Here is a 24397-nt window from a genome sequence, read left to right as displayed (position 1 = left end):
TGTCCCGTTGTGTAGAATTATCGTTTGTTTCGGCAATGAGTACATATAAGGGAGTGAAGCAAAAAAAAAATCTGTTGTTATTCTATTCCATCATAATCTGCACTTTAAATTTTTGTACTACGAAATTGTACTTCAAGCATCTGTATGTATAATCATCCAATTCTCATATAGCAAAATATGTTCAGTTTACACCCAGCATTCTTAATATATTTTTTCTTCATTATAAATATAAAAAAAAACTCTATACTAAGTATTGATGTGACATGCAAAATATATCTTACAAAGGGCTAAAATGGGTAATTACCAGGGATCCTGGTTTTCTCTGTTTAAAAACTGCAAATTCTCTGATTTAAAATCTGTGATTAAAATGAAACGCCACTAATCAATTGAATACAATTTTTATTGATATAGTTACAATTTTAAAGCAATTTGGTAGCCTACCAGTGCCCCAATTACTATAGTAAAATACATTCTAAATACCTATAAATTTTGGAATTTTATTTTTGGGTTTCTTATCATGGAAAATCAGAGCTGTCCCTGCCCTCTTAGCTCACCAGGATGTGGGTCCAGCTGTGGCTTCTCTTCCTCCCCACCCCGCAACTGCCTTGTGGCACTGAGCAGCCCTGATATGCCAGTGCCCTGCCCATGCCAAAGCCCTCAACCCCCCATCCACAGCCCCCCCGCTTCCTCGGCCCTGCCAGAGGGGGGCCCCCAAGTTGCCAAGGTATGGGGCCATGTTCCTGGGTCCGCAACCCCCTGCCCTCCACAGCAGTGTCCAAATGTCGGATGCTCCCACAAGAGGTGGTGGCTGCTGTGGCCCCAGCAGGGAGCAGAGTGTGCGCCCTCCCTCACAGGCAGCATGGCTGGAGCAGAGCCATGGGGAAAGGGGGTGCAGGCTGCCTGCTGCGGGCTTAGGCTCTCCGCCTCGCTGCCCTCCCCCAAGGGCCTCTGCAACCCAGTGGGTGGGACCCAGTGGGGCAGGGGAGCTTGGTGCTCCTGCTGCAAGCTCTGCACTGCCATGGCGAGGTGCCCCCTGCCTGCCCAGTAGCAGTGGAGGTGGCAGCACAGGGTTGTGTTCCTTGCTGCTGCTGGGCGGGCAGGGGGTGCCTCGCCTCATCATTGCAACATGGGGCTTGTGGTGGCAGCACTGAGCTTCCCTGCTGGGTCGTGCCTGGAAGCCCCATGGGGAGGGCAGTAGGGCGGGGAGCCCAAGCCCACAGTGGGCAGCCTGCACCCATCCCTGCCCCATTCACAGATCCGGGGGCATGTGCTTCCCATGTCCCCCTGGGAGTGTGTGTGCAGTGGCAGGGAGCCAGCCCCCCCAGCCTCAAAACAAATTGCCCACAGCTCCATCCTACTCCCTGCCTGGGCCTGGCAACCACATGTGGCCCAGGGCCCACACCCAGCCCTTCCCAGTTCTGTCCCTTCTTCACTATGAGGGCCTCTGTCTCCCGTCCTGTCTTCCCCCAAATTTACCTGTGGGAGTTGCTCTCCAGGCTGCCTGGTGGCCATGTGCATGTGTATGTGTGTCCATGCACATGGTGCTCCCTGCCTGACCGCCTTCCTCCCATTCCTCCCAGCCCCTTGCAGGCTGGAACTCTGCTAGCCTGGAAGGGGAAAGCCTCCTTAACTTACATTTTTCTCCTTTAAAGGAGAAAAGCTGGGCTTTTCTCCTTAAAAGAGAAATCCAGGTTTTTCTCCTTAAAATGAGAAAATATGGGTTTTACTGTATTTTTCCATAGCAAATGGAAAACCTGGATCCCTGGTAATTACTGATAATTAGTCATCATTACCAGTGCTCTTGAAGTGACAAATTAACCTTGATTTACAAGCAGTTTCCAGAATCAAGAGACAAAGCCAATATTGTTATTTTAGCTCCATAGTGGTCAAGATGACTTTGGCTGATAAATGTACAGTCTCTAATCTAGCTCTCAAGCTACTCAGAAATAGTTTCATGGCACCCTACCCAGGTACTCTATCCAGACACAAAGTCACTGTGGTTTCTGGCTGGTCGAATACTGCAGAAAGGGACTTCTCCCTGCACGTCCAGAAAATCCTGATACAGAGCAAAAAAGTATTTACCAGGGGAACATATTTTCTTAACGGAAGAGGTTCTTAGGAACTCCAGCCAAAGATTTGCACCCACTCCAGGCCTCAGTACTGAAGATCCTCAACTAATTATTTCATTTATAACAGGCTGACCTATTGTTCACGTCTAGAAAGGGCTGCCTTACAGCAATCTGAGTTAACTGTCTTAGTGTACAGTTTTGTTCCATCTTAACCACTAGCTAGAAAGTCTATACCTGCTGGGACTTCATGATGCTCATGGTGATCATGGAACCTCTCTTTGAACCTTTCTCAGAATGCTTCTTTCAATACGTCACACTGAAGACAGTTGTCTTAGTGGTTGTGCATCATTCAGGAGACGTGGTTTACATCAGCCACTTCAACTGACTCCCTTTCATTCATCCCTGCCCATACAATAGCATCTGTCAGCCCAGTGGTGCTAATACCTGGCTTTAAATTTATGCTTATAGCGTTGTCAGAATTTCACCTCAACCAAAACACTTGCTTTATTCCTAAACCCCAACTTGACATGGAGAGAAAAGAATCTGCTTATATTATATGTATCAAGGGGTTTATTCTGTTATCTTGATAGGATCACACCCTTCGGCCTTTCCCGATCTGGATATTCTAGGGGTTAAGCCATCTCATTACAAAGAACATCAAAACAGATAATGCACTAACTTTAATTGTGTTACCAGCTGGATGTACCTCTCAAATCACATATCAAGAATCCTTTTTCCTGAGTCAGGAAGTAACCCACTCACCTTTGTCAAAGATTCTGTTTTGGACTTAGCTGCTAGTTGAGATGCCAGATTTAGGACAGCATTTCTGCAGTCACTGTTCCACTGATTCAGCTGGAATCCCTTGTGCCTTCCATCTTCTGAGCGAGTGCTGGTTACCAGTCACTTATCGTAGGATCCATGCTGACGCATTAGAAAAAAGAATGCTTACCATATTCTCTGAGATGTTGTAGTGGGTTTGGACCCTCCATCCCTGCTTTTTGGAGTCCTCAACTAACAGAGTTTGAATTGCAAGGAAACGAGGAAGAGTTGCAGCTGCTTTTCTGTGTGAAGGTGCGAATGATAGTGTAGGGAGGCACAGAGCATATTGGCAATTGTAGTGTTCATTGGTACTAAATAGAAATTCTTACCTTGCATATGTGAGGTGCATTTGCATCCATTACAGTAGAACTGATACGGACAAAACCCTTTTTAAGAAAACAGTTGCTGTAGAGGAAGTAAGCTGCACACCTCTGAAACGGTTGTCCAAGGTGCTTAAGTCAGCTTCTTCCTTTGTGAGCAGTGTAGGTGTTCAACAGCTATTATTTGGCTTGTCTTCCTGTAAAGTACCCTACAGAGAGTACTTTGAATTTTATCTGAAAGAAAAAAAGGCAACCTTTTGTTGTACAGGAATGTAAAAGCTGATGTGGCTGTAGCAGTTGCTAACTGCTTTTCTCATGGTAGTTAAGCTTCCTTACATAGACATCTGTCCTACAAATAGCTAGCAAATGCGGTCAAAGAAGAGGGGGATTTGCTCATATAGCAGGCAGATTTGTAATAGTTATCCTAGTAGCATGAGCATTGTTCTAACTATTGGAGAGAGACAGCTGAAGACGTTGAGACTGCCAGTACCAGGAATACAGTCCATCGTAGTTTCATAGTTGGTAGGGTTGGAAGGGACCTGAGCAGATCATCAAGTCCAGCCCCCTGCCACAGCAGGAAAGAAAGAAACCTGGGGTCAAATGACCCCAGCCAGGTGATAATCTAGCCTCCTTCTGAAGATCCTCAGGGTAGGAGGGAGCACCACTTCCCTAGCCGCCCTGACTGTGAAGTAGTGCCTCCTGATATCTAGCCTGAATCTACTCTCAGTCAACTTATGACCATTAATCCTCGTTACTCCCAGTAGTGCTCGGGGGAACAGGTACTCTCATATAACCTGATCCGCCTTGGCCAGTTTGTAGACCGCCACCAGATCCCCCCCCAGCCTGCTCTTGTGGAGGCGGAACAGGTTCAGGAACCCGTAGCCTCTCCTCGTAGGGCCTGCCTTGCTGCCCCTGATCATGCGAGTGGCCCTCCTTTGGACCCTCTCGATGCTGTCCACATCCTTCCTAAAGTGTGGCGTCCAGAACTGGATGCAGTACTTCAACTGCGGCCTGACCCATGTCGCATAGAGGGGGAGGATCACCTTCTTGGACCTGCTTGTGATGCATCTGTGGATGCATGACAAGGTACAGTTAGCCTTCTTGACCGTGTCCTGACATTGGCAGCCCATGTTCATTTTGGAATCAATAATGACACCAAGATCCTTTTCTGCCTCTGTGCTGACTAGAAGGGAATTCCCCAGCCTGTAGGTATGCTGCTTGTTCTTCCTCCCTAGGTGCATCACCTTGCACTTGTCAGTATAGAATCCCATCAACCTGTCTAGATCTAGTTGCAGCCTATCCCTCTCCTCCAGCGTGCCCACTTCTCCCCACATCTTAGTGTCATCCGCGAATTTGAACAGGGTGCTTTTCACCCCCTCATCCAAGTTGCTGATGAAGATGTTGAACAGTACAGGCCTGAGGACCGAGCCCTGGGGGACCCCACTGCCCACATCCCTCCAGGTCGAAAATGACCCATCCACCACCACTCTGTGGATGTGGCCCTCTGGCCAATTAGCGACCCATCTGACTGTTTAGGCATCGACGCCATAGTTGCCTAATTTCTTAATGAGAATGGGGTGAGAGTGTCGAAGGCCTTCCTAAAGTACAGAAAGACTACATCCACCGCTACACCTGTGTCCAAGGGTTTTGTGACCTGGTCGTAGAAGGCCACCAGGTTGGTCTGACAGGACCTGCCTCTAATGAACCCATGTTGGTTGCCCCTAAGCATGATCCCCCCTGCTGGTCCCTCGCAGATATGCTCCTGGATAATTTTCTCAAAGAGCTTCTGCAGGACCGAGGTAAGACTGACGGGCCTGTAGTTTCCTGGGTCCTCCTTCCTCCCTTTTTTGAAAATGGGGACCACATTGTTCCTTTTCCAGTCCTCTGGTACCTCGCCAGAGCACCACGAGTGCTCATAAAGCTGTGTCAGGGGTCCCACAATGACCTCTGCTAATTCCCTCAGCACTCAGGGGTGGAGATGGTCAGGACCTGCTGATTGAACACGTCTAGTCCCACCAGAAGTTTCCTGACTAGGTCCTCACTGACCCTGGGCCTGGCTGCGCCTCCCCTGGGTCCATCAGGGATTCCAGTGTAGGGGATACCCCGGTCCCTACTCAAAAAGATGGGAGGCAAAGAAATTGTTAAATAGGTTAGCTTTGTTGTCTGGTGTGACCACTAGATTTCCTAGCGTGTCCTGCACAGGCCCCGCTTTACCCAGTACCTTCTTTTTACCCCCCCATATATTTAAAAAAGGACTTCTTGTTATCCTTGATCTGGGATGCTAGTCCCAGTTCCATTTCTGCCTTAGCCTTCCTAACAGCCCCCCTACAGTCCTGAGCAATGGAGGTATAATCGTTCTTGGTGATGGCCCCTCCCTTCCATTGGGTGTACGCCTCCTTTTTGGCTTTGAGACATTCCTGGATGCTTTTGGTGAGCCATGGGGGCTTTTGAGTACTCTTGCCCGCTTTGATCCGCATTGGAATTGTCACCCTTTGGGCTTGGAGGATTGTCTCCTTAAGGAACGACCACTCTTCCTGGACTCCTAACTCCCCTCCCCTCCAGGACCTTGGTGCTTCCCTAACTAGTTTTCTTACCTCATTGAAATCTGCCCTCCTGAAGTCCAGGACTTTTGCCTTGCTGCAGGCCTTTGACACCCTGCACTGGATGGTGAATTCCAGTAGGCGATGGTTGAGAACCCGCTGTCCACTCACCAGGTCATCTCCTGTAGCCAGTGCCAGGTCCAACAAGGCATTTTCCCTGGTGGGACTGCACCTTCTGGGTTAGATGGAGGTCCTGTAACTCGGCTAGGAACCTATGTGAGCAGTCAGACCTGGCTGACTGTTCTTCCCAGCAGATGTCTGGGTAGTTAGGTCATGCATGATGGCCATGTCCCTTGACTTAACTGCCTCTGCAAGCTGACCTGAGAATTCTCAGTCCAGCTCTTCCCCCTGGTTGGGTGGCCTGTAGTAAACCCCTACCATTAAATCCCTTTCCCCCGACCCCCTTGTATACGGACCCAGAGCACTTCAGTCTGTCCCTCCTCTGACCCAGTGCTGTTTGTTGAGGATGTGTATTGCTCTTTGACGTAGAGTGTCACACCCCAACTTTTCCTCCCTGTTCTATCTCTCCTGTACAGCCTATAGCCCTTGATGTTTACTGCCCAGTCATGCGTTGGATCCCACCAAGTTTCACATAGTTTCACATAGTGAGCCCCACTATGTCCGGGTTAGTGTAAGCTAGCAGGAGGGCAAGCTCCTCCTGCTTGTTCCCCATGCTATGAGCATTAGTGTAGAGGCATTTAAGACCTCCTGGAGGTGTATGCACTGCCCCCCTAATCCAAGGACTATCTGGGCCCCTGTCTCTTACCTGGGTATTTCTTGTGCTAGTTGCCTGTCTTGGCTGGGCTGTTCTTGTGGGTGGCTCTTGGTTTGGTGTTCCTTGGTTATCCAAACCTTCAATTATCCAAATGACAGCTGGGGCAGGGCATGGGGCGGAGCTGCTGGCAGCTCATCCATAGAAGCAGGGGGGCGGTTCCCTGCTGTTGTGCATGTCCCCTGAATTTGTGCATGGGGCAAGGGTGAGCAAGGGCTCAAGGTCAAGGACTGCACCAGCCTCTGCCCGGGGGGGGGAGGGGGGGTGGTAGCAGCGCTGAGGGGAGGGGTGTTACAGCCACCCCAAAATTCTGCTGTGGTATCCCAGTAGCCTCCCCTCCCAGCACCACTGCCTGCCCTGAGTGCAGCCCTGCCCAGCCCCCACTGGATAGAGACTGGCATAGCTCCTGGTTCTGAGCCCATGGTGAGCAGCCTGCACTCACCCTGAACACAAATCCAGGGGGGTACATGCCTCCCATGTGTCTCTCAGGGTTGTGCGCAGCAGCATGGAGGCGCGCACCCCCCTGCACTCCCAGATGAGCTTCCCACAGCTCTGTCCCATGCCCTGCCCTGGCTGGGCAGCACCTGCCCCTGCCCCACTCCCTCCCTCACCATGGGGGCCTCGATCTGCCCTTTCCTCCTGCATAGACTTCCTGGCTGAATGCAGCTCTTCAAGCTGCCAGGCTGCATTTCTGTAAATCATCTATAGAATCGGTATTGGCCAGTATGGCTGGTTAATAATCGGTCATTGGTATCAGACAAAAAAAATCTTTATCAATTCACCCCTACTAAGTTAGGTACAATTTTACATCATGTATCATGTATTAGCATATATTGATTCCTCACAAGATCCTGTGGCTTCACTTATCTGAGCAGCTTTGGCAGTTGATTTCTAAAGAGATTTGAATATCTGAGGATGTATTGTATTAGAACTCAGAAAAATATGTAAGAGCAATATAGGGGAATTAATGTTGATCTATAACTTGCCCTTCTGTTCCAGGAAATTGAAACTTCAGAGCCATGCAGCTGTATCCATTTGACCAGTTACAGTATTGTCATTGGAACCAACAAGTTCTATGAAATTGAGCTGAAACAGTATACACTGGAGGGTAAGAGTTGGTTCTTGTCACACACACTAAACAGAACTGTAAATGTGTTTGGGGCCAAATACATGTCTAGTTAAGTGGGAGCCAGAGATATTAGTTTACAGACAAGCTGGTGCTGACACTGGTCTCTTACTTCACCCTCTTCCAGAGTTTTTGGATAAGAATGACCACTCCTTAGCCTCTGCTGTATTTGCTGCTTCCACCAACAGTTTCCCAATCAGTATCATACAGGTGAACCCCACAGGGCAGAGGGAAGAATATTTGCTTTGTTTCCACGGTAAGTCTATGGTAAGCTGTTGGACTAACCTGCCATTTTATTTTTGTAGGAACTGTGGTTTGGGGAACCTAGGCATTTGAATTACCTGAGTGGTGCATGGTATCCAAAACATTTGATAATCTTAACTGCTGACAGTGGTGAGGTCTAAAAGCACCAGAGAATGCTTGGCAAACAATAGCTGGTCTTCATAGTAAGATGTACAGGATATTGAAACTAAAATGGCAACATTCTGATTTAGACATGCTTTGGTCAGATCTCTTCCAGGTTATGTTAAATTCTCTGTGCTTATTGATCAGTTGCTGCTACTAAATATCTATGTGAGATGCTGAGGGATTGTAATGTTATCTCTTCAATGAATGTCTAGTGTAAATAGTTGATGAACTGTTTTGATTTAGCTTCCATAGGAACAGATTGCTTTACTTTTCCCGCAGAGAAAGGAAAGGTTGTAAGCTATTTCTTTATGTAATGGTTTTTGTTGAGCCTTTAGGTCGATATCCCAAAAATTCACAAGGCACCTTTAGCCATGACAACAGTAATTCTTCTGCAACTTACAGTAAGAGCCTCTTTGGGCAGCAGGCACACTTTTGTGACTAGCATATGTCTTCCAGCCATTTACAGATGCTGGGTTCCTAGCAGGATAAGAAGTAACAGCTTTACCTTAATTAGTGTAAGGAGAACTCAAGTTCTAACAGCTTCAGTATTGAAATTATCCCTAAGTCCAGTAATATTTGCAAAATGCACTGTCAGTTATTCTGGAGGCTATAACAGCTGAAAAAGAAAAGTGGCCTTTTCATAGAATCATCGCATCACAGAAAAGTAGAGCTGGAAGGAACCTGTGGGAGAATCATCCCTATCCAAACCATCCCATGCAAATCCTTGTTAACTTATTAGAATTACAAAAGCAGCCCTGTCATACAGCTACAAGGCATAGCATCCTAACCTGCCACAGGTGAGGCAAGGGGACAGTGGTGGTTAGTGTCCTGCTGCTGCAGAAGTATACTTAAGAGATGCAATGAAAGGTCACACCCTCCTCAAAAGAGGAAAGCAAAACCGCCTGAAGTCCTTACCAGTCTGACTAGGGGGTAAAATTGCTTTCTGACCCTAAACATGGTGATTGGTCAGAACCTGAGTGGAGGGGTAACATTGTTTGACCAGGAACCTCTGGGTTTAAGTCCCGGCAGGAGACATGGCACATCCTAGTCAAAATTCCCAGCCTTGACTGCAGCCAACAACCAATACTTCTGGGGAAGATGGAGTAAAACCCTGGCAGCTGTAGCAATAGGAGGTGAAAAAAAACATTCCTTCCTGGCCCCATGCGGCATTCAGCAAAGCCCAGAAGAATAGGAAATGCCTATAGTATATCATAGGTATAGCTACTCTTAGATCATCCCTGACCAGTGCTTATCCAGCCTCTTCTTGAACAGCTCCCATGATAGAGATTCCACAGCTTCCCTAGGTGGTCTGTTCCACTGCCTCGCAGTTCAAACAGTGAAGAAATTTCTTGATATCTAATTTAAAACTACTTTACTGCAACTTCAAGACATTGGTTTGCATCGTACTCTCTGCAGTGAGAGACAGAAGGTGTTCTTTATGGCAGCTCTTCAGATATTTGAAGGCTAAGACTGCAATCCTGTCCCTTCTCAAGTCTCTTTTCTGCAAGCTGAACAGGCCTGTTTCCTTCAATGTCTCCTCATATGGCTTGCCTTCCAAACCATTTATCATTTTGTTGCCTATCGTTAGACCCTCTCTAAGTTCTCCATGTCCTTTTTAAAATGTGGAGTACTTTAGATGATGCCTGACCAGTGCTGTGAAAGAGGCAGTATCACCTCCCATGTCTTGTATCTGATGTTCCTACAGATGCAGCCCAAAATGGCATTTGCCTTTTATGCAGCTGTATCACACTGCAGACTCATTGAATCTATGATCAAGACTCCTAGATTTTTCTCCAAGGAGCTGCTATCCAGCTAGGTGTTACCCATTTTGTATTGTATTTTTGATTATTCTTCCCAAGGTGTAGTACCTTGCATTTGTCAGCATTGAACTTCACCCTGTTAACCCCAGCCAACTTTCTGATATGTCAAGATCCTTGTGACTTGTGCTTCCATTCTCCAGCATGTTTAGTCCTTCCCTGGTTTGCCCTCTGCATATTTTCTCAAGAAGCTCTCTGTTCCTGCATCCACATAGCTAACAAACACACTGAACAGCACTGGGTGCAGGACAGACCCTTGTCAGACTCCACTTAAAACCTCCTGCCATTCTTTCTTGTGGCTGTTGAGTCAGTTGTCTATCCCCACTGCAGCAGTTTTGTCTAGTGTAGGAGTGGCAACCTTTTACTTGTTTGTGACTCAGCTGGCACTGTGGGCTGCCCATCCCTTGCTGTGCCCAGTTGTTACTGCTGAGAAGGACTGATCTCTTGCTCCCTCCCCCAAAGCCTCCTTTAAATGATTTCTTGCTTAGTTTTTCAGAGTGATTTTTCAGTGCGGTGTTGGAGGAGAGAGCAGCCCTGTGCACAGAGCCAGGGTTGGGATTATGTGGAGCAGCAGGATTAGCTGTCCTTTAGTAAAATGTAGAATGTGGAATTTGCGCTGCATCCCATAGCTAGGCTGCAATAAGGTTTCAGCTCGCCACTGGTAAAATGGGCTGGATCCAATCTCTAAGCAGGCCAGATCTGGTCATGGGACATAGGTTGCTGCTCCATGCATTCCCTTCATCCACCCAAGTAGTTACTCTGTTGAAGGAGATCAAGTTTGGCGTGATTTTGTTCATAATAAATTTGAGCTTACAGCTCAGAGTAAGCCTTTCCTTTTTTAGAAGTTTGCATATTGATTTCCTTTTGGATATGCTTTTATTTTTGGTGGGTTTTTTTTTAAATTAGTCTTTGCCAAAAAAAAAAAGTAAATGCTGCAAACATGTGACATCGGTTCTTGGCAGAATTTGGTGTCTTTGTGGATTCCTATGGAAGACGCAGTCGGACAGATGACCTGAAATGGAGTCGCTTGCCTTTGGCTTTTGGTAGGTATAGAGCAACACTCACTAGAATTGTTCTGGTTTTGCCCATTTCCGTTGTTCTGGAATGTTCAATATTGTAGGCGCTGTGATAACGGGGAGGCATCCTGGTGATAAGGGCGGGCTTCTGATTCAGTGTTTTTCTAACTCTCTTAGAAATAGTGTAATTTTTCCTGTGGTAACAGATAATTATAAGCCTTGGGAAACAGCAGACCTTCTGAAGCGTGAAGAAATAGAGGAAGATTAAATCAAATTGATGCATTTGGTTAGTGTTCCCACTGACAGTGGCTAAATGGGCCAGTGTCATTTTTAATGATGCTTGGAAGTCTGTGAAGTACTCAAGAATCTATCATATCAGAATGAAACCTTAGGGCCTTTGTTCAGTTCAGTCTACTCTTTAATCCCTTCTGTGTGACATTCTGCCTGCCATAATACTATAGAAACAGAGAGCTACAAAGCAAAGGAAAGCAAACCATGGACTATAGGAGCTACAAAGCAAACCATGGGCTGTAGGAGGGCAGGAAGCTGTCATGTTCACACTGTGAGTTTCCTAACAAATTCGTGCTAATGTAGATTCTTTGTGCTGTGTTTTTTCTGTGACTGTGGTGGTGCTGCAGCCTATAGAGAACCCTATCTGTTTGTGACCCATTTCAATTCCCTTGAAGTGATTGAGATTCAGGCACGTGCTTCTCTAGGGTAAGTTATCTGCTCAGCACTTTGAACAGCATGTCCATATGCAGTCGTGGTAGGCTTCTAAGAACCATGGACAATAACCAGATCATACTGATATTTTTCCTCCCCTTCACTCAGCACTCCTGCCCGAGCCCATTTGGAGATCCCTAATCCTCGGTATCTGGGGCCAGCAATTTCATCTGGAGCTATTTACTTGGCCTCATCCTACCAGGACAAATTAAGGGTGATTTGCTGCAAGGGAAATCTAGTAAAGGAGTCCAACAATGAACATCACAGAGGAACTTCTGCTACACGCAGGTATGAAGTCAACATGCTGTGTTCCTGCCTCTCTCTTGTCTGCCATGCCTGCAGCATTACATCAAGACTGCTTTTTGAGGATTATTGTGTGAGAGCCCTGTTTCAGTCTTGGGTAAAGGTCAGCTTCTCTCAGGAGCATCTAAAAATGCTGCAGGGATCAGTGGCAAATACAACAGTTCTACTGCGCTAGGACCTCCCCTTAGGAAAGCTGGGCTTCCTGGGCTGAGGTAACTTCCTCCACAAATACCTTCAAGATAAAAAAGTCTTATAATCTGGATGTTATTACTCAAAAATTTCTGGATGTTTCTATATGCCTAGGAAGCAATGCTTGTGGTTGCAAGTGCTCAGGAATCTTGTGTACGTCAGTGTTGTTTTAAATCATTCTGAAATTATTTTGACTACTAAATCCAAACCAATTTTTTCAAGGGCATAATCTTTCCAGGTATTCTAACCACAGATGATCTGTCCTGGGGTAGGGCTTGCATGGCATGGTTTTTGCATCCACTTTCAGATAGCAATAGTTGTCAAAAAGAGGAAAATGTTGCATGTTTGACCCCTTTCAGAAATTGTGCCACAACCATGTTTGCCTCTAGCACCAGTACATGGCTGGGTTATGCTGATTTCCATTTCTATGGTTAGGTTATGCTGATCAGTAACTTGAGAAGGCCTTCTGTGTTGCTGTCAAAAACAGTAATCCTCTTTACAGAAACGGGGATAGTCAGTTGCTCAGGAATCTTCAACCAGTCCAATTAGACTGGATGAATTAGTGATGAATTCTTGCCACATGAAATTGTGAGGCTATTGTCCTCTTACTGTGATTGTAAAAACTGTATAAATGTTCTGTTGCAGCTGAATATACAGGCAACAACAACATTTTGATTTTTAAACATAGATTTCCTAAATGAAATATTTTAGAATCAATGAAACTAGTCGTCTGTAGCCATGGTATTATTCCCAAGCTCCAACAGCTGGGGCTGCAAGCAGAAGATTGGGGTAGAAGTGATGCTTTACTGCAGCTGTGACTGGAGAGACAAATGTTCACATTCTATTTTGACATAAAAATAAACCATGGATTGCTAAAATGTTTTTAAAAACAAAATCCCTGAATGCTGTATGAGTCTTAAAGTAATAATGTAGGGGACTGTGGTGATGCTGCCATAAGGTGATAAGATCTTGGTCTGTGCAACACAGGAAAGACAAATTGGGCAGATAAGTATTTATTGTGACTAACAGCAACCACTTGGAAAGAGAACAGTGTTTCCTATAAGCAACGTAAGCTAGTCACCCACACGAAATGTAATCAGATGTTTATTTCAGTATCTCCATAATTTTTGCTGTCCCTTTAAAATCTTACAACTGAGAAGGGATAAACTAATTTTAATATTTTTTATATAGGCAAAAGTGACTGTTGTATTCCTTAAAAAAAAAAAAAAAAAAGTAGTTCTTGTAGGTGTTCTATGGAGCCTTGATTTGTGCTAAGCTTTCATTATTCCTTGAGCTGGAATGCCTTATTTAACAGAGCCTTCTGAAGTCATGTAATCTCTAGATGCAGAGGCTTGTGTGGCAGTATTTTAGCAAGCATAACATTGGTTTTTAACAGTTGATTACTGGAGGTTATAACCTTCTTTCAGCCACACCAGCTAGTCTCTTCTTATTAATGGTCATTTCAGCCTCTTCAGGACTTCATGTTAAAGAGAAAATGATACAAAAAGACTATGCCATTCCTAATCATGGCCGCTCAGCCAGTTGACTCTTGTGTACAGTAGCTGGTTAAGCTGTGTGAAGCTGCAGGTACTGATTTAATTTGGAGGCGATATGGCCCAATTCAGTGGCTGAATCTCCAAGTCTGAATTGAATCAGGAGACCAATTAAAAGGTCCGAATTGATTCAAAGCTGTCCCAATCTTTGGAAAAGATTGGGAGAGCTTTGATGATTCAGATGGTCCCTGCCCGCTGCAGCACGGAACTGCAGCCGGACTCAGAGCTGGTAAGTAGTGGGGGAGGGGACCATGGGCGCCCCTGCCAGGCCCCATCCCCTGCCTTAACCCCCACTCGCTCCCTCAGTCCCCCCATGGCTGCCCCACCTGCCCCAGCTCCCAGTGCTTTAAAAAAAAGGTCCCGATTCACTGGGTCCTGCCTGGTGGGATCCCTGTTGCCCCATGCTCCATGGTGTGCTCTGCATGAGCCCCACTCCCCGCTGTCCCAGCCCCCACATGGCTGCCCTTGCCTGCCCGCCTCAGCTCCGGCTCTTTAAGGGAAAAAAACCCGAGGAAAAACAGTGGGACTCACCACTCCTGCAGTGGCCTTGGGACTTTGGAGGGGCTCGTGGAAGAGCTCCCCATGTGGCACAGGGCAGTGGGTATTGCCCCCTGCTGGCTGGAATGGTGAGTCCAGGGGTTTTTCTCTTTAAGAAAAAAGAAAAAAAAAAAGAGCTGGGGTGGGTGGGGCAGCCATGGGGTGGGGCTGGGGAAGCAGGGGGGGTGGGGAGGGCTCATGCAGAGCTCCCCACCCATCATGGGGCAGCAGGGAGCTCCCTCCTGCCCTGCAGCACCTGGTAAGTGGGTTTTTTCCCCCCAAGTGCTGAGAACTGGGGCCGGTAGGGCAGCTGTTGCTGGGCTGGGAGAAGGGTGAGGGATGGGCCTGGCCTGGGTGATTCGGCCAGATTGGTTCAGGACAGTGATTCAAATCACCGAATTGAATCACTGTCCTCCTAACTGGATGAATCCGAAGTGAATACTAGCCGCTTTGCACAGGCCTAGTAGTTGGTAACAGACTTTTGGGTTGGTGCTATTGTATACCCACGGTGTATGTCTGTCCTAAAATTACAGGGAAGCATTTGCAGTCCTCGCTAAATGGGACCCTCTTGTGGGAACACTGGGGGAGGGGAGTGGGGTGGCTATGCTCCTAATGGAAATGTAACTTTAAGGTTTTTGTCGCTCAGCTGTCCACGTCCATTATTTTTGAATGACAGTAGCCCTAATAAAAGAGGTCCCCCTACATATAATGAGCACATAACCAAGCGGGTAGCATCAAGCCCAGGACCACCAGAAGGACCAAGCCACCCTCGAGAACCAAGCACACCACATCGGTACCGAGAGGGAAGGACAGAGCTGCGCAGGGACAAGTCTCCTGGGCGACCACTGGAGAGGGAGAAATCTCCAGGCAGACTTCTGAGCACCCGCAGGGAAAGGTCCCCTGGGAGGTTGTTTGAGGAGAGCAGCAGGGGACGTATGCCTGTGGGAGGTGCAAGAACACCACTCTCACAAGTTAACAAGGTAAGCTGGGAGCCCTTGACAGTTCCTTGTCACAGGAAAGAATCTCACTTTATCAATGGGGGGGACCTGTGTACACCATGAAAAGCCAATTATCTGGGAAAAGAACTCTGGTCCTACTCCACTTTAAAATACACATTCAGTTGTAGCAAGTCTCAACGTGGAAAACCTGATTGTCATGTCTCCTGTAACTGTCATTTTATTTCCCTACTAGGTCTGGGACCAGTCTTCAGTATAAGTCTCAGCTAGACAAATTTACTCCTCATCTTGATCTGCAGGAAAAACAAAGGAAATGTACTGAGTATATGCGCTCCATACTTCTGCCCAGTCATCTAAACAGCATTATTGGGCCAGAACTGGCTCCATGTCAGGAGACACATGATGCTTTCAAGGATTGTCTGCATCTCAGTTTATTTCCCTGCACCTTCCTGCAGTCATATTTTTGCACTTTGTACTACTGTTACTCTTTCAAGCAGTTCATGAACTTTTTGTACTTAGCTTTAGTCCATACCAGTTCATCAAAAAAATCCAATGGGATGAGGATCCCACCCCAAGTCTTTAATGTGGTTAGCACCATTTACCAGATAATAAATCATAGTTTGGAAAAAACAAAGGTACTGGAATTCTTGATGGCCTTGTAAACTGGAAGGCCACAGTGACTGGTGTTTAAAAGACACTGTGACTGGGTATTCTCTGATGAACTACAGAGAATTAATCCAGATCAGTTTGTTCACCTGTCACTTTCCAAAACTCTTACCACAACTGCCCCAATGCAGCTCTGTGTTCAGCTGATTGAAAGGGAGATCCCCTGACTGATTAGTCACTGTCCCCATGTCCAAAGACAAAGTGCATTCTTTCCAACATACTGGGGTGTAAGACTCTTTATCCAGGTCCTCTGCATGGCAGTTCACTGCATGCTGCTGCACCATCACTCTGGCCGCTCTCTCCTTTTAGGTTGCTTTGCTAAGTATTGTATTGTACCTCACCTGTAAATTAATTGAAGCCTTTAGAGTATGCTGCAAAATAATTGCCATTATTTACTGGGGAATTTGGCAAAGAAAAGTTGCAATCCTTATTATATGACAAGAATCACTGTTGCTGCTTCTTGCCTTCTCAATATTAAACACCATCCCATTCAGAAATTGTATCACAATCCCTATAGTCATCTCCCCAGGACAGTGGCCAGTTTGGCTCTACCACCAAGAAAGCATGAAAGCAGCAGTACACAATTGTCAGCTCAAAGCAAAATCCTTCTTGCCTGTTTGAGGGCTCTATCTTGTCGTACCATAAGAACTAGGAGTCATGGCACTAGAGGATACTCGCAATAAACAGCTTTTGCAATTACCCAACATCTCACATTTTTGGTTTGTTTTTTTTTTAAACAAGCCATTTATTGCTTCGTATTCTCCTTTGCCATGAATTTTATCTCTTATAATTCAGGCAGAGAGCAAATGATTTTCAAGGCAGGTTTTGACCATTCAGTCTGCTTTGGCAACATTCTTAGTGAACAACCATGTTCTCTATAAATGGAAAAGAGCAAAACTGCATCCAATTTTCCCTTTGGCCAAGTTCTATATCTTCCGCTTGTCCCTTGCCAGCCAGTGCTAACCTGTTCTAGACCCCCATAAAACACAAATGCCTTGTCAATGTACTTTGGCGAGTTTCATGGATATTGTATTCTGTTCTCTTGTCTGTTGGGTTATTTTAGACCAGATGATTTGGCAGGAAACTTGCTGAAAACTTTGTCTCCTGGTCTGAGTATTTTGAAAGGTCACTGAGATCAGTCTTTAAATCTTTGCATCTCACGGAAAATCTTTGTGACCTGAGATATGGGCTTGTCAAGTCCTGAAAGTGTATACCTTGTGTCTTGTTCGTGAAATGCTTCCTGCTATAGAAATAGCTCAAAGGACTGTAAATATTTACAAGAAACTTTATATTCGTAACAAAAGGGAATTGAATCAGTTTCTACTTTTTTATTGTAAACTGTGCATTTTTCAACACTAGCTTTTTTGTTTTAATGGTGGTTGTGGACAGCCATCTTCAGATGCTGGAGGGGCCTCAGCTTAATCCTCCCAGAGCCCATGAAGAAATATTGTACCATCAAATTGCAATTGAAAGCTTGTTAGCATTAATGAGGTTTTAGGTATCAAAAAGTGCAGGATTTGTTTTCTTCATTATCTTTTATTATCAACAAGCAAGGGAACCAGAGGATCAGTTCAAGCTCCACCGGGAAAGTATTGAACTTTGTTGTTGAACAATAACCAAATAAAACAAATAATATTGACCGGCATGGTGAAATGAACGTTTCCTTCCATGTAAAATACCACTAAGCCATCCTAACAGAGCAGCCAGCAGTAGGAGCTATATTATCTATAGCAGTATAAGCTTACCAAAGAGCTAACCTTCAGAATATTCAGCCTTTTAGTACCCTGAGCAAGTAGCATAAGTGACTTCAGAAAGTTAAAGCATGTTGATGTGAACTGAGGTGGGATTTACCTTTGTTTTCATTTACTATAGCAGCAGTCAGCTGCAAACACCTTGAGCTAAATTCTGCCCTCAGATACCCCACCCACTGACATTGGTAGAGAGGCATGTGAGTATCTGGAAGAAGAATCTGGCCCCTGGTAAACAACCCACAGATTTTTGAGCCAGGAAAGCACTTTTAATTACCAACAACATAATCTAATGATGGGTTCTGGAGTATCCTGGCAATGTACCAATAGCAAAGGGAACAGAGTTAGTTCATTCATCCCACCATTTTAATAGTCTGGTGCTGTAATGCCTAAGAGCTGCAATTTTTTAAAGACCAACAAATATAATTCAGATTGTACTCAATCTGCCAAGTTACTGTACATCTTAATTTACACCTGGTAGGAAAACTCTCTAGATCAGACTTAAAATGTAAATACATCTATTTTTAACAAAACCAATTTTTACAGGGTCTGAAGTATTCTTTCACAGGAAGAGTTTTTAATATGCACTGCTGCCTACAGTAACTTAATTTGTCCTCCTACAGATCAGTGTTTTTGGTTTTGTGCATATAACCGCCCCCAATAAAGGTTTTTGTTGGAGGGTGTGGGGGAGGGTTACTAATAGCTACTGTTACATTTTGGTCTACATGACATTTTTCATGGAAATGCTCTACATCAAACCAAACTGCTTGATTTATCTATTGTGCCTACTATCTGATGTATATGATGAAATGCTGACTTGTTAAATGTTCCTTTATTTCTATTTTAATGTGCACACAGAATACTTATTTAAAAGTCATTGTTTCAGTCCTATGATGCATGATCAGAATTGTAAAACTAAAATAATCCAGAAACTGGTGAAGTAAAATATTTACTAAGCCTTTTGATTATCAAGAACACTGCACAAATTCTTACTGGCTCATTAACTCACCTTACTGCTGAAAATGACTGGGGGCAATGAAAACTTCATTTTGCAGTGGCTACACTGTCATGGGTTTATTCAAATAGCCTAATGTTATTGTCCAGAAGTGAATGTAACAAGGAGCTGTGCATCTACCTAAAACTGTAGCCTCCTAGCAACAGCCAAAAATAAACATAACAGTACAGATTGTCAGCAGTGGGTGGGGGAATATAAAGTAGCAGCTAATAAATCCAACTCTTCACCCAGCTTTGGTCTTTGGAGGAATTTCATTCTTCCAGTAACTGAACAGAATGTGATTAACCCAATTCATTCACCTAGTATAGGAAACTAACAGAAGAAAACCCACCAAAGCAAGGCGTCCCTGGCTTCTCCCCTCAAAGGAGAGAACAAACATCGGGTAAATTATTACATTACTCATGGCACCGGGGTGGTACAAAACCCCATATTAAATAGAATCCAATTCTTTAACAAGGACTGAATTTGGCAGGACACTTGTGGTTTTTTTGTAGTTAAACACCTGGTTGCTGCGATGTTTTGGAACTTTTGTGCTTGTGGTTGGAGTAGTCATGCGTGCAGCACATTGCCCGAGTGACATTTCAGGTAGTGCTGTTGCTTTCCAAAAGGTCAAAACTGAAGAACACAGCATGTTGTCAAATAAAGTGTGAATCGCTCCTCAGTGTATAGCTTCAATGCTTAAGATGAGTTTGAATCAAACCTCCTGTTCCATTAGCGTGCACCCAGTGCTGCTGGAATGCTGTGCAGTATGATCTTTTTCATTATGAGTTGGTGCAGTTATTGTCACTTGCTTGTCAAAGACAAGTCTTGGCTATATAAAGCATACACTAGATTTTGGGCGTTTTGCATTTCAGCTGTTTGGGGATAGAATGACTTGACCTGAACTGACAGTTTAATAGGATTGTCCTGCAGCTGAGCTGGGGGAGACACCGGTTTAGAGTCCCTGGACAAGAGCTGAATTCTGCATGGGCCCAGAACCCTTTAGTTTCCATATATAACAGAGCAAAGTCTTAACTCTGCCTCAAACCTTTTTGCAGTTCAGCTGTGAAGGCATTAAACCTTCAGGCTCTATTTGTAAGTCTCGATATAAAACATGGGACTAATTGTAGTGTGTATAGCTGATGCTCTATTTGTGGTACTTAATTACTAGGTCTGGAACAAAGCAGAGTCTGCTGTTCAGCAAATACAGCTGGCTTCTTGAATACAAATAATCAGAACACTTGCAAGACAGCATAGATAGTGACAATGGCACTACAGCTACCAAGACAGGAACAGTGAAAGGGATGACAAAAAAAGCTGCCCACCACAGTTGACTAATGGCTGGCTACTTAGTTATGACTAAAAGCCAGAGTTTTCAGTAGGTTGCTCCGGAAACCTTTTATTTTCCCCAAAAGAAGAATTTTTAAATAATCAAAATTAACAATGTACAGTTATCTCTGTCCTCTGACCCTCCCTCCGCAACTGGGCTACATCACCAGCCAGCGTTGTACTATCCGGGGTAAAGAGCTGACTTTCAGTGCAGAGTTTTAGCTACACAGTATTATCCTTGTCAGGGGGGAAGGGGACAGAGAAGAGGTGGTTTGTTTACTGCCATGGCTGTGGAATGATGGCACTAATTCCCAGGGCACTACACACTCCCCCTGAACACAAGAAGAGAAAAGAAGAGGACTTAAGGAAAGGCTTAAGATTATATGAATAAATGCTATTGTCAGGCAGCAGTGCAACCATTGCTTAATATACTTTCTTTTAAAAGTGGGTGTATGACTAACCATCCCTGTAATTTGGGCAATTCCTCAAACAAAGGAGAGCTTTACTCTCTCTGAGCATGGTATTTAAGTCCAAACATACTTACAACCCTGAAACTCCTAGCTTAGCTTAGCTGCTGCCTGACTTCAGAGAAATCCACAAACCTGAGGCATTCTTCATGAACTGAGCCCTACACGTTGCAGTGGCAGTAACTGTGCCTTCACAAAATAAATTGTCCCAATGAATTTCATTGTCCCAATGAATATTTGAAATGGAATAGTTTCCACAAGCTGGAGTGAGTATCCCATCCCCAACTTAGCTTGTAAACTGGAAGAGTCACTTGCAGATCTAATTCCTACAGATTTTAAGTGTTCCAGGGTTCAGAGGATCTAGATTTAGACCTGGACACCAAACAGTGCCAAAATCCCTTTGGGGCTTTAGGCCTGAGGTCAGATTATATCATGAGTTCTCTGTGCGCCAGCAGTGCTGCTCCCCTCACTTCAGTGTGTTTTGGACACCACCAAGAAAAGCTGTACAGACCAATTCCGGACCCACACCAACAGGCATAACTGCAGGACTGATGCGCTTGGGAGAGGGTACTAGTGGGAAATTATGCATTTCAATGATGCAGCCTACACATTAAATAAAAACAAGCCCACGTACCCAAAATGGTTCCCTATGAGAAAATTTATGCTTATCTACCATAGGCTCTCCCAACTGCAGCACTGCTAGAAAGCTCAAGACAAGTGAACCAGTTAGCTAGAGCAAGTGGGACCTGCTTATTCCATAAATACTGAGTTTCAGGAAACTAAAAGGAGAGCCATGCAATGTGTGTTCTACATTCCTGTCACCCTCTGCCACTGAATTCTGTGTAGCTTTTTGACAACAAAATGTTAACACACTGGTAAGGCAGTTTACTATCAGGATACCCAGGCATCTCCAAGAGGGGTTAAGCAATTTCTCTGGGATAGTGAAGAGCTATGGTGCAGACCCAAAACAAAAAGTGGAACTGGTATCCAAGAGCAAGGTAGCTTTTGGTACCTTAAGTTATTTCAGTAAACTGGTTAAATTTACCACTCCAAGGGGAAAGCCAATAAAGGGAAATCAGTCCCTACTGGGTAATTATGAGGAGTTGATAATGGGGATGGGATAGAGAAGCAGAGCAATGGAGAATTAATAGAATCATGGAAAATTAGGCTTGGAAAGAAACTCTGGAAGTCATCTAGTCCAAATCCCTGCTCAAAGCTGGACCACCCCCAGATAGATCACCCCAGCCAAAGCTTTATTTATCTGGCTCTGGAAAACCTCCAAGGATGGAGCTTCCACCACCTCTTTGGGTAGCCTGTTCCAGTGTTTGACTACCCTCCTCGTGAGAAAATTCTTCCTAATATGTAACCTAAACTTCCCTTGCTGCAACTTGAGACCATTGCTCCTTGTTCTGTCGTCTGCTACCACTGAGAACTAGAAGTGCACCGATAGAGATTTTGGGGCCAATACTGAAAGCCGATTTTTAAGGAGGCATATTGGCTGTTACTGATCTGATACAGCTGTGTGCAATTGGTAAGTCCATTGTGGTGGATGGGGAGGGGGAAGGGAAAGGGTTTTTGGGGGGGCAGGTCATGTGGTGAAGGAGGGAATGGAGCAAGGGCAGGCGCTGCCCAGCTGGGGTAGGGCAAGGCGTGGGATAGAGCCATAGCTTGTCTGGGGGGTGGTGTGGGGACTGACTCCCACCACTGTATGCAGCCCAATGGAGCATGGAGGGAGTGGCATGCCCCAGATCTGCACAGGCTGCAGCTGCACCAGGCTCTTCCTGGCATGTGGGTGGCACTGGGAGGGGAGTTACAAGGAGGGCTGCACCCACCCCAAATTTCACCATACTCCCCCCCCCCCCATAGTCCCCTCCCAGTGCCACCCACCTGAGTGCAACCCCCATGCACCAGGAAGAGCCCAATGCAGCCCTGGCCCCAGCCTATAGCTGCAGCCTCCCACTGCATAGATCTGGGGGCACCCCCCATGCCTTCCCAGGGTGTGCGAAGCAGCAGGAGCCACCCCCCTGCCCCCCTAGACAAGCCACAGTGCCTGTCCCTGCCCCACTCATCACAGGGGGCATTGATCTACCGCTGCACACCCCTTCCCTCTCTCCTCCCTTTCTACTACAACAGACTTACTAGCTGCACACAGCTCTCCAAACTGCCGGGCTGTGCTCCTCACTGCCTACATGCTGCGCTGCAGTTGTGCACATGCATGAGCATTTATCAGCCAAATCAGGCCAATTTCCTGTGCAATCAATTTTCTTTATATCTGTGCACCTCTACTGAGAACAGTCTAGCTCAGTCCTCTGGAACCTCCCTGCAGGTAGTTGAAGGCTGCTGTTAAATCCCCCCTCAGTCTTCTTCAAACTAAAACCCAGTTCCCTCCACCTCTCCTCATAAGTCATGTCCCCCAGCCCCCTCACCATTTTTGCTGCCCACAACTGGAATCTCCAATTTGTTCACATCTTTTTTTGTAGTGGGGGGACAAAGTTGAACACAGTACTCCAGATGTAGCCTCAGTGCTGAATAGAGGGGAATAATCACTTCCCTTGACTTGCTGGCAACACACCTACCAATGCAGCCTGGTATGCTGTTAGCCTTGGCAACAAGGGCACACTTGGCTCATATTCAGCTTATTGTCCACTGTAACCCCCGTCTGTACCGGTGCATGGGATTGCTCTGCCCTAAGTGCAGGACTTTGCACTTGTCCTTGTTGAACCTCATAAAATTCCTTTTGGCCCAATCCTTCAATTTGCCTAGGTCACTGAATCCTAGCTCTACCCTTCATATCTACTACTCTCCCCAGCTTGGTGTCATCTGCAAACTTGCTGAGGGTGCACTCTATGCCTTCTTCTGGGTCATTGATGAAGACATTGAAGAAAACCAGCCCCAGGACTGACCCCGAGGCACTCCACCCGATACCGGCTGCCAACTAGACATTGTGCCATTGATTACTACCCTCTGAGCCTGATGCTTCAGCCCCTTTTCTGTTCACCTTACACAGCCCTCACTTCCTTAGCTTGCCTGTAAGAATGCTGTGGGAGACCATATCAAAAGCCTTGCTAAAATCAAGGTATATCACATCCACCGGTATCCTCACATCCAGAGCCAGTCACCTCATCACAGAAAACAGTCAGGCTAGTCAGACATGACTTGCCCTTGGTGAACCCATGCCAATTGTTCCTAATCACCTTTTTCTCCTCTAAGTGCTTAGAAATGGATTCCTTGAGGATCTGCTGCATTTTTCCAGGGCCTGAGGTGAGGCTGACTGGTCTGTAGTTCCCTGGATCCTCCTTTTTCCCTTTCTTAGACATGGGCACTATGTTTGGCCTTTTCCAATCAGCTGGGACCTCTCCTGATCACCATGAGTTTTCAAAGATGATGTCCAGTAGCTCTGCATTCACATCAGCCAACTCCCTCAGCACCCTCGGGTGCATCCCATCCCATCCCATCTGGTCCCATAGACTTGTGTGCGTCCAGTTTAGTTCCTAATCTGTTCTTTTGCCACTGCAGGGGATAGAGGGAGCCCAAGCTGCCATGCCACTGTTGGCTGCTCATCTCTTCCCCAAACTGCTGCCTGGTGCAGTAATCTGGGAGCTGACCTCTGCCTGTGGAGACAAGCAAACAAGGCATTGAGCACTTCAGCCTTCTCTGCCTCCTGTCAGGGTTGCCTCCCCCATTCAGTAAGGGACACACACTGCTGCCCAAGTTGCCATCCACTACTGCATCCCCCACCAATTCTTCCGTTTGTGAGCTGCAGGTCGAGAAAAGAATGGTCACTAATTGGCCACTGTAGCATTTGTACCAGGAACTTGTCCCTAACACTCTCCAAAAACTTCCTGGATTGCCTGCACACTTCTGTATTGCCCTCTCAGCAGATGTCAAGGTGACTGAAGTCCCCCATGAGAACCAGGGCTTGTGACTGAAACTTCTGCTAGCTGTTTGAAGAAAGCCTCATCCCCCACTTCATCCTAGTCTGGTG

At 45.9% G+C, this 24397-nt stretch overlaps 1 protein-coding gene across 10 annotated transcripts in view; it reads left to right on the top strand.

Moving 5' to 3' along the window:
- The window catches only part of CIT (citron rho-interacting serine/threonine kinase), a 110534-nt gene extending 93230 nt beyond the window's left edge, over positions 1-17304 (top strand). For 6 of the 10 annotated variants that reach the window (XM_090063163.1, XM_090063159.1, XM_090063164.1 and 3 more), the window contains 7 exons: positions 7580-7688; positions 7834-7962; positions 10894-10974; positions 11586-11664; positions 11779-11958; positions 14899-15232; positions 15444-17304. In XM_090063163.1, the coding sequence (XP_089919289.1) occupies positions 7580-7688; positions 7834-7962; positions 10894-10974; positions 11586-11664; positions 11779-11958; positions 14899-15232; positions 15444-15467 (936 nt within the window). In that variant the 3' untranslated portion in view covers positions 15468-17304. The remainder of the gene's footprint in view (positions 1-7579; positions 7689-7833; positions 7963-10893; positions 10975-11585; positions 11665-11778; positions 11959-14898; positions 15233-15443) is intronic. The other 4 variants (XM_090063167.1, XM_090063161.1, XM_090063165.1 and 1 more) reach the window with 1 other exon arrangement.
- The last annotated feature ends 7093 nt before the right edge of the window (positions 17305-24397 follow it).

Source organism: Crocodylus siamensis, chromosome 9 (genome assembly GCF_052110815.1).
Source record: "Crocodylus siamensis isolate JL-2025a chromosome 9, ASM5211081v1, whole genome shotgun sequence".
In the NCBI taxonomy this organism is placed as follows: Eukaryota; Metazoa; Chordata; order Crocodylia; family Crocodylidae; genus Crocodylus; species Crocodylus siamensis.
Note: the sequence above shows the minus strand (reverse complement) of the source record. Positions and strands in the feature narration are given on the sequence as shown.